The sequence below is a fragment of the Ceratotherium simum genome, chromosome 10, assembly GCF_057802395.1.
Source record: "Ceratotherium simum simum isolate JZ-2026a chromosome 10, ASM5780239v1, whole genome shotgun sequence".
NCBI lineage: Eukaryota > Metazoa > Chordata > Mammalia > Perissodactyla > Rhinocerotidae > Ceratotherium > Ceratotherium simum.
In genome coordinates, this window is record NC_141909.1 from 53,340,959 (window position 1) to 53,359,402 (window position 18,444).

General features: G+C 37.5%; 1 protein-coding gene across 4 annotated transcripts in view; it reads right to left on the minus strand.

Moving 5' to 3' along the window:
- Positions 1-129: 129 nt before the first annotated feature.
- MTRF1 (mitochondrial translation release factor 1) overlaps positions 130-18,444 on the minus strand; it is a 39,003-nt gene continuing 20,688 nt past the window's right edge. For 3 of the 4 annotated variants that reach the window (XM_087436011.1, XM_014789947.2, XM_014789948.2), the window contains exons 7-10: positions 14,612-14,729; positions 8,255-8,391; positions 5,526-5,624; positions 130-1,106 (exon numbers count right to left, since the gene is read on the minus strand). In XM_087436011.1, coding sequence (XP_087292137.1) covers positions 993-1,106; positions 5,526-5,624; positions 8,255-8,391; positions 14,612-14,729 — 468 coding nt within the window. In that variant the 3' untranslated portion in view covers positions 130-992. The remainder of the gene's footprint in view (positions 1,107-5,525; positions 5,625-8,254; positions 8,392-14,611; positions 14,730-18,444) is intronic. The other variant, XM_087436012.1, reaches the window with a different exon arrangement.

Below are 18,444 nucleotides of genomic sequence, written 5' to 3' on the forward strand. Positions count from 1 at the left end.
AAAATTTTCAAAATAAAAATTTGGGAAGAAATTTCTCTCTCCTCTTTACCTCCGAATTACTCCATTGGTCTTAACACTCTATTTTAGCTAATCTTTCCTGGCATATAGTTCCTCTCTGAGGAATGTCTAAAATAATAACCCCTTTCTTTTTTTAATCAAGAAACTTCCAGAGAACAATTACTAGATACATCATCCTACTTTGTATTTGAGTTGGTGATTTCTATTTTGGCTTCCTCACTCAACTGGAAGCTCTATGAGGTAAAGACGAGGTTTTATATATCACTGCACAAAACCAATTGCAGTGAATTACTCATATTACACCACATCTCTTGATGTTCATTAAGTTAAGCCAAAGAACAAGAAGAAACAGAAGGCAAGCAGAGAGTCTACTTTAAATACTGGCTTGCAGTTTATACAGTATAGAATTCATTCAGCTCTCAAAGAGCTCTACAATCTATATCCTAGAGATGCTCATTGTTATTCCTCACATACTTCACAATTCTTATTTACTTTTTATTTAAAAATAGCAGTTTAAGGCCTAAATTTAACATGATTAACAGTACTTTGTCTTTAAATAGGGGTTTACAAAGAAGTTTATAAATCTTATATCACTAAATTTTACCAGGTAGTAAAGTCCTTAAATAACAGATAAAAAATGTGTTTAAATTAATTTATAGATGGTTAAAAAAAAAAAAAAGGCATATAAAGAGAACAAGTGACCTGTCCTAAATCACCTAATTAATTCTCAATACTTTAGTTCTCTTTTCAACGACACATGCTTGTTTTCTACTTGAAGAGTTGTACTATACTTTACAGGAAACCTAAAATAAACTCTTAGGTCAAGAAATGTGATGATTCATTAAAAAATATATTTGTAAGTACTGTGTGTTTTTGGCTGTAGTTTATGAACATTCATAAAGATTTCCATGCCTCAGTCTGCTTCTTGATATGAGTCCATTTCATTTATATAATAATAAATAATAAATCAGCATTTATTTTGCTGATTTAAGGTTTTCATCCAAAAATTCAGTAATGGCTTCTTCGTCTGCTGACTGAAGTAGTGTCTGTATTAGCTGATCCAGGCACTTCTCCCCACATAAAAATTCCTGACAAAAGAGAGAGTGACTATGAAAACCTGATGACTAGAAATAAAGAAGAAACAAAGCAAAGAATTAAGTGTGTATTTATTTGGTTTCTTTACAGTCACTATCTAATAGCAACCAAGGATTACTAATGTGGTTCTACAATATAATGAACACATTTGCTAAGCTGGGAGGATACCCAGTTAGTATTGGCTTTTTATATAAAAAGTGAATCCAAAAGAGTAAATGGAATTCTACTACTCCTCTTAAATTGTTTAAATTAGCAACATGTTTAAAAATCAATCTTCTGAGATTTAGATCTTTCCAACAACTCTGGAGACAACAAAACAAAGAGATCTGAATCAACTTCTGAATTTACACTGCTCTCTCTTTAAAATTCCTTTGCTTGACTTTTCTGACAACACCATTTTAGGTTCTCAAACCATCTTTGGGAGGATATGTTTGCTGAATCCTTTCTCCTCTTTTACCCCCCCAAAATTAAGGGTTTTTATTCTTGCCCTGAAAATTCCACTCTTTTCCTTCATACCACATTATTTCCCAAGGGGAAAAAAGATTGAAATGCCTTAATGCCTAGGCATCTTGCTGCCATATTAATGTGCACACTGCTCCTTGCCATTCTCTCCTTGCCGAACCCTCTGGACCTGGCTCAGATAAAGCCTCCCCAGACCATTCTAGCTCACACTTATGCCAATCCTCCAAATTTACATTAAGTGGTTTATGATAGTTCTGTTTTTTTTTCTTAAATTGAAAATGCAGTGGTTTTAAAATCTAGAAGTCCTGCATACTGAAATATTTAGGGGACCAGTGTCTTGAAGTCTGCAACTGCTTTCAAATGGTTCAATAGCAACACAGGTGTACATATGGAGAGAAAGAAGAGATGGAGGTTGAAGAGAAGGCAAACGTAGCAAAATGTTATAGAAGTTCTGTATAACAGAGTTGTTGGGATTAGCGAATTAGCACAATTTCATATTTGAGAAATGCTCAAAATCTAGACAGTGGCTTAATGGAAATACTTTATAGCATTGGCATCTGGAACACAGAACATTTAAAGTTTTGATGTAGGCATAAAGTAATCTTATATTTAGTCTTTCTTGAATGGTCTTAAAGTTGAATTTTAGGTTAAGTGGACACATTTATCTCTCAAGTTAAACTGTAGGGGAGGGCCGGCTCCGTGGCTTAGCGGTTAAGTGCGCGCGCTCTGATGCTGGCGGCCCGGGTTCGGATCCCGGGAGCGCCCCGAGGCACCACTTCTCCGTCCAACGTGAGGCCGAGTCCCACGTACAGCAACTAGAAGGATGTGAACCTATGACATACAACTATCTACTGGGGCTTTGGGGGGAAAAAACTGAATAAATAAAATCTTTAAAAAAAAAAAAAAAAAAAAAACTGTAGGGGAAAGGATATACCTTACTGTCTTTGTATTCCACAAAACACCAGCATATAGTAAAACCTCAGTTAAACTTTATTATTAAACTAAAAGCAAAAGCACTATGATGGAATTGGAAAATTAAGATTTATGCCACACTGAGCATAATATGAAAATTGATTATAAAATTAGAGTGCCTGGAGCTCAAATTATTATTGCCAACGTGATTTCATCATTTGGAAATTATGTAAAAAGGATTAGCATTCTTACTGATAATCACACGGAGAGTTCAACTGGATTAACCAGAGTGCTAGAGATACAAAGATCAAAGATCAATGAGTCTAGTTCCTAACTTTAAGAAGCTCATAATCTAGTAGGAGAGGCAGGCAAATATATAAGCATCACAATACAGTGCAAGAAATTAAAAAAATAAACAAGAAAGTGAGGGTTGTAAGGAGCCATTAATTTTGACAAGAAGGTAGCATCAGGAAAGAGTTTAGGAAGGAAGAAAAAATTTGGATTAGATCTTAAGAAGAGAATAGTATTTCTCCAAATGCAGTCATGCCTCACTTAATGACGGGAATACGTTCTGAGAAATGCCTCGCTAGGCGATTTCGTCCCTGTGCGAACATCATAGAGTACTTATACAAACCTAGACGGTAGGTATAGCCTACTACACACCTAGGCTATAGGGTATTAATCTTATGGCACCACCGTCATACATGCGATCCGTCACTGACTGAAATGTCCTTATGTGGCGCATGACTCTAGAGGCGGGCAGAACAGTCAAAACAATGAGTATGAAGAAAGGCATGGAAAGAAAGTACATCTAAAGCCCAGGGCAGGGGAAATTTCCAGTGTACTTGAACTATAGGGCAGGCGATAAGCTGATAAGGAATCTGCACAAGGACTTTGAGAAACAGAATAAAAATACAAAACAATATATTACATGGTAGCCTGTGCTCATCATCTAGACAAATAGAATAAAATAACCTACAAGAGAATGCATGGCAAGAATACTGGGTGATCTCACAGAACCCAGGGATAGGAATGTACAAGCTGCTGCCACCACCCTGGGAATGAAGCTGGGCCTCAGGAATAAATGAACGTGAGGATTCATATCACCAGGATTCTTTCCATCCAGTTCTCATTTTTGCTCCTTTCCTTATATCAGGTTGGCTGGAAACGTGGTTTCTAACCTTTTGTAAGCTTCACATATTTCAGCTCTTTCCTGTCCTTCAGATTTTAATGTTTTACTACAACATTTTTTTCATGCCATTTTCAAATTCTTTCCTTTCACTAATATAGAATGTTTTCTTTCTTTCCAGTAAGCTGGTTAGTGATTATTAGAGCATACCAATATAATTTTCCTTATTATTTCTGAGTCTGGCATGCTAGTTTAGTTAGTAATAACATGTTAGTATTTAGGCCAAATTAAGATATTTTTATTACTATTAAAGCTAGTTCGCCTGCCTCTGTTTCATGACTAAATACTATACTGAGCACCTATGCGCCCTTCTAAAAAATATTACTGGTCATAAGAATGTGGCTGTCTTAGGGAAACCACCACCACTACCAGAAAAACAACTGAAAGAATATGGTGCAATTAGAACAATACGGCCAAACATGCTTGGTTATTTCTGTGTGTTTCCTGAGGAAAGGGAAGTTAGCAAATATTTTCTTCTTTTCGACAAGGTTATTATGTTCCTATGCAAGACAACCTTAAATTGCCAAGAAGACAGAGGAAGTGGCATAAGATACACAGAAATTTCTAAATATATCCAAAACACAGACATTTCCCTTGCAAAATTAGGACTTTAATTTTGAATATAGAATGGGACAGAATCAAGTGAAAGAAGCCCTAGGTATCTCAAGGCACCAAGGAAAAAAATCAAAACTTTCTGTCACCTGCCTTCTCCACATAGTCCTTTATGGGAACAAGTTCACCTTCCCGTTTGGTGGAAGCAAAAGGGAAATTTTTCTGTGCTTCACCATTAATGTATTAATGTCAGTGGTCTCGGCTAGACGAAACTTAGTTAGGTTAACTTTCAAACCATCTTGACAGGGTCTTTTCCAATACAGCGTAAGTGTTAACACCTGAATCTAATCAACACACACTGTGGTAGGCAGAATTCTAAGATGCCCCCTGGTGTACACACCTTGTGTAATTCCCTCCCTTAAGTGCAGGCAGAAGCTGCAAATATGATGGAATATCACTCCAGTGATCAGGTGACTAATCAGTTGACAGTGAGTTAATCAAAAGGAATAGTATCCAAGTGGGCCTGGCCTAAACAGATGGGTCCTTAAAAAGACCTGAGCCATTCCTGCAAGAGATTCAAAATGGGAGAGAGCACATGGAAGGGCCCATGTAGCAAGCAACTGCAAGCAGTCTTTAGGAGCAGACAGCAGAGAACTCAGCTCTTTCGTACCTGGATTTATGACCTACAGTACCTATGAGATAACAAATAGGTATTATTTTAAGCCACTATATTTGTTGTAATTTGTTACATAGCACTACCAAACTGATACACATGTATATATGTATACTGACTATCTTGTGGGGTTTTTTTTGTGTGTGTGTGAGGAAGATCAGCCCTGAGCTAACATCCACGCCAATCCTCCTCTTTTTGCCGAGGAAGACTGGCCCTGAGCTAACATCTGTGCTAATCCTCCTCCACTTTATGTGAGACGCCGCCACAGCATGGTCTGACAAGTGGTGCGTCGGTGTGCGCCTGGGATCTGAACCCGGACCGCCAGCAGCAGAGTGCGCTCACTTAACCGCTACGCCATGGGGCTGGCCCCTGAATATGTGTTAATACGTTGCGATTGTATAACAAAGAATTTGGAATTTAAAAGATAACTGCCTCCAACTGGCATAAAGACCATATTTCTTGCCAGCAAACTAATACAAACGTTTGCAAATTTTAGGGCATCAACTAACATAAACTGGCTTAATGATTTTAAATTACTTGGCAATATTTTAGACATAACTCTCTAGAATTTGACTATACTTTCTTCAAAAATCAAAAGTCATAAAGCATACTCAGTAATATTACCTTAATATCACGAACTTCATATGCTATCCTGTGGTCAGTGACTCTATCCTGGGTGAAATTATATGTCCGAATTCTCTCTGATTGGGCTCTTGTTCCTACCTGTGCCATAACAAAAAGCAATTCATATTTTAACTTTATAATTACCTTTATTACAATGGAAAAAGTACTTGTAAATGACTTTTCTATTTCAACATTTTAAATATTTTCTAAAAGTCACATACAAAGTGACAAGGAACAAGAATGGGCAGAACTTAATGTTTGAGTCTACAGGTTTGTAAAGCTTTGTTATGGAATAAGAATTAATGTCTCTTTGGTTCTTCAAACCCCAAATACTTAAAACCAAATTATCTTTCCACCCCAATTAGTTCTTCCTCCTGGTTTCTATAAATGACACTACCATGTTCCCTTTGATCCAAGAAGGAAACTCGGACATCCTGCAATTTAATAAACATTTCATGGGAGCTTACTAACTTCCAGGCTTTGACATAGACACTGAAGGAGAAACCACCTCCCTGTCTCTAACAGCCCACTCCTAGTGGTTTCAAGGGTCTCTTATTATATCCTGCCCTTTCCATTGCTACCATCTATCATTCACAGGCTCATTAGTTTCACCTACATTCCTGTAAAAAATCTCCTGATTAATCTTACATTTCTCTGCTTACCTTGTGTTGCTCTGCTTAGTTTTCTTATAACAGTTTTATGATTAATTTTATTCTTTGGTTCCTTCTTGTCTACCAAGCAGACACCACTCAACTCAGTATTCAAGGCATTTCATAATGTGGCCAATTTTCCCAATGCTATTTCTGAAAATTATGTGAACTTCTATAATGCCACTTATTATATTATATCATTATTGTGAGTGTGTCTGTTAACTCTGCTAAAACATCATCTCAAGGGATACCCTTCCCTCACACTCTCTTACCATCTCTGCCTTTCCTGGTCCCAACAATTGAAGTATGTTATCTTCCTCCTTTGAAACCCCCTGCACTGGGAATCTGCTTCACAGCACACCACAGTTTGCCTTATGCTATGGTTACTTGCATTCTTCTTAGACTGCTCATCTCCTCTACCTCCCCAGCACACGATACACACAACACCCTCTCTCGCTTTCACTTTTTAAGATAAAAAGACATTCCCATAACTTATTTTCTTAACCTTTAAAACAAATGATATGAAACTAAACTCCTAAAGATGTCTGATCATCAGGAGAATTTTTAAAAATTAAAGATTCCAAACCCCAACCTCAGATACACTGAATCAGGGATTAGGTATTTTTAGAACATTCCCCAGGCCATCCATTCTGCAACCAGCCAGGTTTGGAAACTACTATCCCAAAGCACCATATTAATGCCCAGAACCCCACCCAGATCAATTACACCAGAATCCCTAAGGGTGGGGCCTAGGCATCTACAAAGCTCTTCAGGTGATACGGGGAGCCAGGGTTGAGAACCTGGCAGAATGCCTTCCATATAAACACTAGTGTATGTATTAGCTGAAGAAAAACTTCTAGCATTAGAAATATCCACAGAAAAATTTCTCACAGATGGACAAGTTAACTGGGAGGCATGGAGGTCTTTTCTGCTCCTCAAGCCAGACTACTGAAGATCGACACACAATTTGCATAAGGCCAATCTTGAATACTTATTTTAAAAATTACCATGTGAAACATCTGGTGCCAAAACACCAAATGGCACGTAAATCCCAATGCCCTTTATTAAATCAAATGTGGCAGAGTTACATAATGTTTATGTTCTCACTTACTTGCCAAGAAGTAATGGTTTGTAAATGAGCATTCCTATCTGCAAATGTATATACTGACGCTGTCCACAGTCTGGGATTACCACAAATAGAGGATTAATATATTACTTCTCCTGTCACTTTTACTACTTGCAGGTTAGAATGTGCATAAGGGAAACTAGAAGGGCAAAAGTGTGAAAAGACTAGGACATCCAGGCAAAAAGAATAATTAATGCTTAGTTTTGTACAATTCATTATCCCAAAAGGCCACAAAATCTTACAGGTTTACTGTAGAATACCTATCTGCAAATAACACAAAATCACAGTTATTTTCAGGTTCCACTTTCTCTTCCAACCTCTCTCAGAGACAAATCCTATTTTTAGAATTTAAAATTATACAACACTTTGTTTACTTAAAACAATAATGCATTCATTTTGCTTAGAACTTATCTACTTATATATTTGCATAAATAATACTATACATGTATATCATACAAAATTCAAAAAGTACAAAAGGGTATATTGTGAAAACTGAATCTCTCTTCTATCCCTTGTCCCCAGACTCCATCAGCAGCAATCACCGTTACCAGTTTTTTGAGGTGCCATTTATTTTTGATCCCACATAGAATTATAATAAAAACATAGGTTTTTAAATTTAAAAATCTGAAAATCTCTTAATTTCCAGAGGATTAGTTTGTCTTTTAAACCAATCTCCTCTCAATACAGTTGTAATATAAACACTGGAGGGAAACAACTGGGAAATAATTTTTATTTTACTCATATCTCATCTACTTGTATGCAAATTGGCATGTTCAAGTTTAGCCATAATCCGTCAGTCTATATGCATTTAAATGATTGTTTATTTACAAACAAGCATGTTTTCCTATGCTCTAAGATATTTCCATTCAATCAAGAATAAATACTACATTTTCTACATAAAATGATGACTTTTTGTACAGAGGTGTTAAATGATTATACCAAATAAATCTTACCTGCAGTTTTCTAGCACTTTGTTGTTGACACTTGTCTTTCTCAATAATCTGCTGGTACAGTCTAGCTCTCAACACTCGCAAAGCTATTTCTTTATTTTTTATCTGTGATCGTTCTTGTTGGCATTCCACTACAAGCCCTGAAAAGTAACAGAGATCAGAGGTAAACTGCAGCCTCCACAAGCCAAATTAAGATGGAACTGAGGAACATATTTTGATTAACTGAGGAAAGGTTAATCAGGAAAAGATCACAAAGGATTAAAAACATTTTAGATTTAGCACACTTCAGAAACTATATCTGGGTTATGATGGTAATAGCAGTAGATGGTTATAAACATTCTGACATCTGAATGAGAAATTTCAGAAGACTGAAAGCAGCCACACCTGCAGATGGTTACACATACTTTCCTTCCCAGAGCTCCGCCTCTCCATCCTACGCTAGACACTTTCACAGCTCAACAAAAAGCAAACTACTGCCACCAGCTGTGCAGCGCTGCTCCATTCTCTGTTTTACTCAAGGAGGACTCAGCCTTTGCCCTTTAAGTCACACGGAGCTGATGATTCAAAAATGACTTAATATATAGAAAGCAATGAAAAGAAACTACTCAAACTCTGTTGCCAATCCTCCTCTTTTTGCTGAGGAAGATTGGCCTTGGGCTAACATCCGTGCCCATCTGCCTCTATTTTATGTGGGATGCCTGCCACAGCATGGCTTGATAAGCGGTGCACAGGTCCACACCCGGGATCCGGGCCCGTGAACCCCAGGCTGCCAAAGTGGAGTGCGAACTTAACCACTACGCCACCAGGCCGGCCCCTCAAACTCTTTAAAAGGAAGAGTTTATAGTGAATGTTTCTCAGTTGTCTTGGTTCTAAACCCAGCTAATCAACACATCCAACCACATATGTTTGGCCAGCCAACTTCTGGATTTCGGTGGGTTTGGCCCACTGTGCAGCCCACTTACCAGCCCAAATCTAGCCCTGACATGGTGACCCTTGATTTCAGATGTGTTCTTAACTTTGCAGCTACCACTCTGAAGGTCTGAGTCCAAACCTGCTCCCAGGTACACTAGAGGTGAAAGGTACTTTTCTTTCTGAATCACAAAAACCAAAAACCCGATGAGCTTAGGCCAGCTGCACTGATATGGTGGTAACTATTTCACTGGAGATTTAAAAAACTTCTATAAAATTCTACTCTCCAAATTATGTTTTCTCCCTGACTTAATAAGCTACAATCTACATGTGCTAATACTTTTAGTAGGGCATCTAGGTTTTACCTCTATGAGTTTAAACTTATTGCTTGACTGCTTTACTGCAGCCACATGTTTGGGCTGGGGCACCAACTTGCTCCCATCTTCCAAGCATTTGCCTGGAGCTCTCTTGAATCTGGTATCCTTTTTTCACCACCCAAAAGAATATGAAAATTTCCATTTCAAGATGGCCAGACATTCATAAGCTTTGTTTCAAATTCCTCTTCTTGTCAGCTGACCCACAGTGAATTTTGCCTATACACCTGCATTATTCTTATCCAGTGGCTCAAGTCAGAAATTTTAGCTTATAACTCTTACTTACCAGCTCAGTAATTCCTAAGGGAATCACTTGATTATATATTTTACCACACTTCCTATAGGGGAGTATTTAATCATAAGTACTCCCTTAGACATAGAGGATTTGGGGGAAAAAGAGTATGTTGAATAACAGAAGAGCTGTTGAAATAAGAAGGTGCTGGTATTGTTTAAAAAACTATAAAAGGACTTTGGGAAAAAAAGTTTTCTCAGTGTTATTTCAATACACTACAGGAGATTCCAAAATTCTAAGTAGCAATGGGACCAAGTGGGCATTTAATATATATTTGCTGAATAACTAAATATATTATTTAAAAAATTTGCAGTTATAAATGAGAAGAAAAATATCATATTTTTATTCTAAAAAGCCCATTTAAAAAAAAGTTTAACATCTCTGAAATTGGGATACATCTTACCATCATTGGACTGTCATAGCTTAATTGGCAGTGCTTTTTTATTCCTTCATAGTAATAAAATAGTGATGTCTTTCAATTGATGCATTCTTAGGTTAAGGTTAGATGAAATAAGTTACATATAATCAAAGCCTAAATAAAAAGCCTTTAACCTTAAAAGGGCAAACTGATGTAAAAGATTAAATCTGGGGCCGGCCCCGTGGCTTAGCGGTTAAGTGCGCGAGCTCTGCTACTGGCGGCCCGGATTCAGATCCCGGGCGCGCACCAACGCACCGCTTCTCCGGCCATGCTGAGGCCACGTCCCACATACAGCAACTGGAAGGATGTGCAGCTATGACATACAACTATCTACTGGGGCTTTGGGGGAAAAAAATAAATAAATAAAATTATAAAAAAAAAATTGCCTTATCTTTAAAAAAAAAAGATTAAATCTGATTTGGAAGAATTCGGTGTTATGCATTATCTATAATGATGCAGGAAAGCAGTGTAAGAATTACAGAGGTCTACAGTCACTCACCAACTGGTAACAAACTAAAAAGCTTGCTTTAAAGCACACAATATTAATTTGTCTTCACCCTTGTTTTGATAAACTTTACAAAAAAAAAAGTAATTTTTCCCTGTACAAACATCTAACCATACACCTATGGTAGTACTACTCTTCCAATGGTAGAAAATGGAGTTATATAGAAGCAGTAGGTTAGAAAAAATGTGATTCATCAGAGTCCAAGTGCAAGGAGAAAATGGAATAATGACCTACAGCTCTCACTTGCAGTTGAAGCAGGGACACAGTTCCCATTCTAAGGGTCTTGGGATGGAAGAAATAGAAAAAAGGCTTAGTTTTCCTTGCAGTAGATGCTGAAATCAAGGTAAACCTCAGAGAAGTAGACTCAAGAAATCACCTGCTCATAACTACATGGATTCGTAAGAGTCAGCAGGCTCTGACATGCCTTGCCTAAGGAGAAGGTTTGAGGGTATACTTTAAGGCCTCTTTAAATCAAAGAACCAGATCTAAGTGGCTAAAAATTAAATTGGCCCAAAGTAAGTTTGGCAACACAAACATCAGTCATTTTTTGTAAAATCAGTAATTTATGATTGCACAGGGTGGTTTTACAATCCTATAATATGTTTTAAAGTGTTTTGGTTCATTTTGTCACAATTTTGGTCATCTTTTACCTTATTTTTTCTCATTCTAATTTTTCTTAAGCTAATTACTGTTCTGGACTGCATATAATATAGTATACAGGGTTTAGACGAAACACACTAAGAATCCAACAATTTGTGGATTTCTTAAGAAAACTATGGTAAACTACAAAAATTATAACCTCACTTTTGGTGAAAAAGGATATATTTATATAAGCATAGAAAAGAATTTGAAAGGATATACACCAAAGATATATACCAACAATGGTTGTTGGGTATCGTTATAGAGGTTTTCTGTTCTTTTTGCTCATGTATATATTCTAAGTTTTTATAGTTTCTTATGGAATAAAAATCAACAAAGAAAACTTAAGAGAAATTATAAAATTATCCAATTGTTGGATATTCAGGTTGTTTTAACTTTTGCTATTATAAACAGTACAAGCAATAATAATTGGCTGGAAATGAATTTAAAATTTAAACTTGACATCTGATTTCAAGATGGCCTCCTCTTTCTTTTAAAAATCACACTAAAACAACAAGAACAAGAAACAGAAACAGAAACTCCATCTGAAATAAAATGAGGTGATGTATGCAGTCCCCAAACACAACATATAAAGACAGAAAGTGGATGGAAGAATGGTAAATGACTTAGCAGAGAGGAGGCAGGTGAAACCCAGCCCCCTGGAGAGGGAGATGCTGACCAGGAGCAAGCCAATCTGCCCTGCTGAGTGCCAGAAAGGCTCAGGAATTGAGGCACTGGCTACTTCAGAAGACGAGGCTGATGATTTGGGGGCTAAAATCAGAAAGTCTATACAACAAGTGGATTTTCAAGTCCCCTCCCTCAATCTGTAGGAGGTGGGAGGTATAGTCTTTAGAGAATTAATTAAATAAGGAAAGTTCCCAACTTGAGATTAGGTACAAAAGAGGGCAAGTGTGAGGCATGGGCTTGAAAACAAGAGGATTAAGCAAAAGTTTGCTTACTGAATCGTGAGACCTTGACCTTATTCTCAGAGGTATCCTGGAGGATCCTTCTCAGGAGAAAACAAACTACCCAAGAGAAAAGATCTACAAACAGTGACATTTGGGGGTCCCTATAAAAAAGCTGATTAATCACCAACTGCCTTATAGATGAAACTTAATAGTGGATAAGTGGCACCCACGAAAGCAGAGCTTTTAGAACCTCAATCTTAAATATATACACACAGCCAAGGATTCCTAGACATTTCCAGCATGAAAGCAAGACTGAAACAAACAGAAAATATAAACTCAGAGGAAACAGAGACACTGCAAAAAGCAGAAGAAAACCTCAGGGAAACTAAAATTAATATCCTTGAGCAATAAAAGAAGAAATATGCATCAACAAAATAACAAAAGGAGGCTATGAAAAAGTGATAATTTTGAAAATAAGAAAAGGCTTTTGAAAATTTTTTTAAAAAAGAATAAGTTTTAAAAATTCAGTTAGGGCCGGCCCCATGGCTTAGCGGTTAAGTGCGTGCGCTCCGCTGCTGGCGGTCCAGGTTCGGATCCCGGGCGCGCACCGACGCACTGCTTCTCCGGCCATGCTGAGGCCACGTCCCACATACAGCAACTAGAAGGATGTGCAGCTATGACATACAACTATCTACTGGGGCTTTGGGGAAAAAAATAAATAAGTAAAATTTAAAAAAAAATTAAAAATTGAGTGAAAGATTGGAAAAAGAACTAAAACACAAAGTGACAGATGACGTGAGAGAAAAAAGAAGAAAATTACACAATGAATCCAAGAGGTCTAATATCTGTCTAATAGGAATTCCAGGAAAAACAAAGAAAACAGTAAGAAATTATCGATGAAAATATTTCAGAAGTAAAGGGCGTGAGTCTCCAAATTGAAAGCAACAAACACAATGGATGACAAAAGCTTTAAACGTTACAAGTGGAAATGATTTCCAACAAGTGTTCATGATCAATGAAGTGTGAGGTTAGAATAAAGCTATTTTCAGATATGCAAAGTCTCAAAATATTTATTTCTAATGTACCTTTTCTCAGGAAGCCACTTAAAGGTGAGCTTCACTAAAACGAAAGAGTCAACTAAAAGAAATGACACAGGATTCAAGAAACAGGAGGCTCAAACACAGAATAGAGATGAAGAGAATTCCGTGACTCTTGGTGCCCAGGACAACCTCTGTGTGGCAGCCCTAGAGAGCAGCTCATCCAGACCGGAGCAGGATAATGGAGTGCTCTGTCAGAGGTGTTGCCACAAGGCCTTAGCCCTGTAGAAAATTGAGTTAATTTCATTTTATAGAGCTTTTGGAAGATATAGGTAAACTTAGAATCAAAGAAAACTAAGCAAATAAAAAAACAGTGACGTAATTACTAACTTTAGGAAATGAAATCATAATATACTACTTGACTCAGCAGTGAACACTATTTACCTGCTCATTATACAAAAACAGTGAAGATTAATTTTGCCAAAATATAAATATATTAGGAAAAGGAAAACAGGATATTATAAGAGAGCCAAAGTCTTCATCAATTACTTTAAAAAGTCAATATATAATCTTATAATTAATTGACCAGAAGAGTACTATCTGCCTATTATTTAGAAATAAAGAGGTAATTACCAGAGAAAAATAGCTAAGAGTTTAAAGGAGTTGCCTTTGGGTAATGGGAATTTACGGTTGAGGAAGGAGGGAGGGGAAGGAGGAAGAGGTCTAGGGAGCTGCTGTTTTTTGTCACAGGACTTTACCATTGGACTTTTAAAATCATATACATGTAGTATAAAAATTAATTTAAAAAAGAAAAAAGTTTAAAAAGCTGAAAAATGATAGAAATATTTAAAATCACATTAAAGACTATAAAACTATCTCAGTATACCAAAATTACCAATATTCAGAATAACAGCATTAATGCAATGGAGCTAGCAGTCAATCTACCAGCTGACAAAAGATCCATCACAGTGGCATGTCCAATCCTACTTTTGTATTTCATTTGTTTTTAGGCTAGAGCACCTCTATTTTCTCACGCCTGTCCAGCACACCTGGGCAGCTTCTCTGAATAGGTCTGCATCCTTTAAGAGTAGTACCTTTTCCAAACAGAAGGGGAATAGGAACACATTGAGGACTTCAGACCCACAACCCCAGTGTCACCTTTAAAGGGTTTGTGCAAGGAACCAGACACTAACATAGGACTATTTCTTTCTAAATGCTGAATAGTTTTATAAGACATGAACAAAGGTTAAAAGTATAAAAGCAAAGGGACCTGCTTACCTGTAGGGAGATGGACAAGTCTGACAGCACTATCAGTTGTATTAACATGCTGCCCTCCTGCTCCTTTGGCTCGAAATGTATCTATTCGCAAATCCTTGGGGTCCACCTTCACATCTACCTAGAACAAAATGTGGAGCATAAGTAAATTCTACACTCAACAAATACTTTAACACTAAATCTATTCCAAGATTTTTCAAATAAACTGTACTGTTGAGTGTTAAGCCATAGCCATTAGACTAAGAGGTGAAATAACTTATACCAAAGAAAGGATCATAAACTCCCTATTCCAATGGATGCTATTTTTTAACACTGACTTTGATGCTATGAGATCACTGAGTTTGCAATCTTTCAAAAGTTTCATCATCCATCATCCCACAAAGCTATATTAGATACAATATATATGTGTGTATATATAATTTTATTTATTTATTTTTCCCCCAAAGCCCCAGTAGATAGTTGTATGTCATAGCTGCACATCCTTCTAGTTGCTGTATGTGGGACGTGGCCTCAGCACAGCCAGAGAAGTGGTGCGTCGGTGCACACCCGGATCTGAACCCGGGCCGCCAGCAGCGGAGCGCGCGCACTTAACCACTAAGCCACAGGGCCGGCCCTATGTATGTATATATAAAGTCGATTCTCATTATTCCCTGATTCTGTATTTGCAAATTCACCTACTCGCTAAAATTTATTTGTTCCCCAAAATCAGTTATTACAGCACTTTCACAGTCATTTGCAGACATGTGCAAAGCAGCAAAAAATTCAAGTTGCTCTACACATGCACATTATCAGCTAAGGGCGAACAAAGTGATACTCTTGCTTTTGTGTTTCAGCTCTCCTACAGAGATGACCAGAGGATGAAGGTGGGAGGGGGCAGGGTAGCGTAGTGCAAGAAGCTCCAGCTCTGGGGCCAAATGGATGGGGTTTGAATCCCAACTCTGACACCTGTCAGTGAGGCAGCCTCAGGCAAATCACTTAACACTTCTCAACCTCATTTTCTCTTTTGTAAAATGAAGAAAATAGAATCTGCCAGGATGAGTCGTTTTAAGGATTTAAAATTATAATCTATGTGATATATATATACACACATATATATATTCCCCCCCCAGGAGAAATATTCAGTATTCACTAAAGCACTGTTTGACGTGACTTTACAGAATATAACTACTGTGAGTAACGAGAATCCAGCATGTGCGTGCATGTGCTTATTAGTGGACTGAATGGAGACATCCAAAAAGATATGTCCTCATTCTAACCACTGGAACCTTATTTGGAAAAAGCATCTTTGCAGATGTAATTGAGTTAAGATGAGATCATCCTGGATTATTTGGATAGGCTCTAAATCCAATGACAAGTGTCCTTAAATGAGACACCTAGAAGAGAAAGAAGAGACCATGTGAATTCAGAGGCAGAGATTGGAGTTGTACAGCTTTAAGCCAAGGAACACCTGGAGACACCAGAAGCTGGAAGAGGCAAGGGAGAATTCTCCCCCAGAACCTTTGGAGAAAGCACGGCCCTGCCAATACTTTGGTTTTGGACTTCTGGTCTCTAGAACTGTAAGAGAATAAATTTCTGTTGTTTTAAGCCACTAAGTTTGTGGTAATTTATTATGGCAGCCTTAGGAAATTTTCTTCTCTCTATATACACACACAGACACAAATATATATATAAATAAGTATATATATAAACAAATAGCTAAAAAATATGATTTTTTGAGGAGAGATTTAACATTTCCTTCCACATTTATCATCTATTTGTATGAACGACAGACAGTAAGTGTGACTTTTCTCTTTGAAAAGTACGCTAATAATAGGGTCAAAGTTAGAATCTAATATACAACTTAGTTGGTTGTTCTTTTGTTTCCTCTAAAATGAGTACCATACGGTGAAGAAAAAGATTATACAGTGCAAAGATTATACAGCTTTTGTTAAAATATGCCAGTGTTGGCTACCTTAAAATTTCAATAAACACTAAAGAGATGAAGAGTAATTTCCCATTTCTTGTGGTTACAGTATATTAAGTAGTTATATTGCAAATATGTGGACATATGTCATATTCTCCCAAATGTTACAGAAACTACCTAATGACTTTTGGGGAATTCTGAACGTAGAAACAGTGATTTAGGGCCGGCCCCGTGGCTTAGCGGTTAAGTGCGTGCGCTCCGCTGCCGGCGGCCCAGGTTCGGATCCCGGGTGCACACCGAGGCACCACTCCTCCAGCCATGCTGAGGCCGCGTCCCACATAGAGCAACTAGAAGGATGTGCAGCTATGACAGACAACTATGTACTGGGGCTTTGGGGGAAAAATAAATAAATAAAATCTTTAAAAAAAAAAAAAAAAAGAAAGGCACAGACTTTAAAAAAAAAAAAAAGAAACAGTGATTTAATAATATACAAAGAATTCTAAATGTCAGTTAAGAGAATAAGACCTTGTTCTTTTAGAAAAATGAAGCTCCACTAAATGAGTTTAATCTTCAAGAACATGAAGACAATAAGGGGATAGGTGGGAACAGCGTGGAAGGAATAAGGGTGAAAGCAAGACAACTCTATAGTTTTGATTTCTGAACCACCTAAATGCTTAATATAACAAAAATAAAATTAGATAAAAGAAGAAAGAAAAATCAAATCCTAAAATTAAATACAAACAGAAACAAATGAACCAAAATATTTACCATAATGATAACATAACCACATAGAAAAATATTATTTCAGGTGGTCTTTGAACATAATGCTCTGACATGCTTTCTTGGTGGGTTAAATTCTAAGGACAGAGGGCCAGCCCCCTGGCTTAGCAGTTAGGTGCGCGCGCTCCACTGCTGGTGGCCCGGGTTCGGATCCCGGGCGCGCACCGATGCACCGCTTCTCCGGCCATGCTGAGGCCACGTCCCACATGCAGCAACTAGAAGGATGTGCAGCTATGACATACAACTATCTACTGGGGCTTTGGGGGGAAAAAAGTAAATAAATAAAATAAAATAAAAAAAATTCTAAGGACAGAAATCTTAAACATTACTCAGTAGTTTACTGTGTAATTTTGAAACTATTTTATATATTGTATAATAAAGCAAAAAGTAAACATATTAAAGTGATTAAGACACAAGATTTTACTCTAAGTGGAAAGAGATATAAATATAAAATGCAAGAAGGTGAGGGGGAAAAACTCCCTGTAACGGTAAATTTGAATCAGTAATAATAATATGAACTGGTGATTTAAAATCACATATGCTCTGTCCACTGCAGAGTTTAGATGTAAACACACTTTGATAATAATGAGCACACCTATTACCAAGATTTTGATTTCTAGGCACATTCCCCACTAAAAGGAGTGAGGTCTGACTCCAAGTCTGAGGCAGGAGAGTACAAGGTGGGCCTGGGATAACTAATTATACCAGAAAGCAAGGACACACTCCAAGACTGATGGGGTCATTTCAAAAGGGGCTACCATGAAAAGGCTACTGTTCGCCAAATCTGGGACAATTTGAACATCAAAAACAATAGTGTTTATAGCTCACTGAACTTAAAAAACAAATCCAGTAAGTCTATAATGAGGTCAATATATGAAACTCAATATATGAGTTTATAATGAGGTAAAATAAAACAGAAAGCAAGCAAGAAGGAAGGAGGAGAGAAGATAGTAGAGAGGAAAGCACTTTATAGAAAAGAATGCCAGTTAATACATGTAGAAGGAATGGTAGAATTAGAAAATCACCATCTTGGGCCGGCCCTGTGGCTTAGCGGTTAAGTGCACGCGCTCTGATGCTGGCGGCCCGGGTTCGGATCCCGGGAGCGACCCGAGGCACCACTTCTCCGTTCAATGCGAGGCCGAGTCCCGCGTAC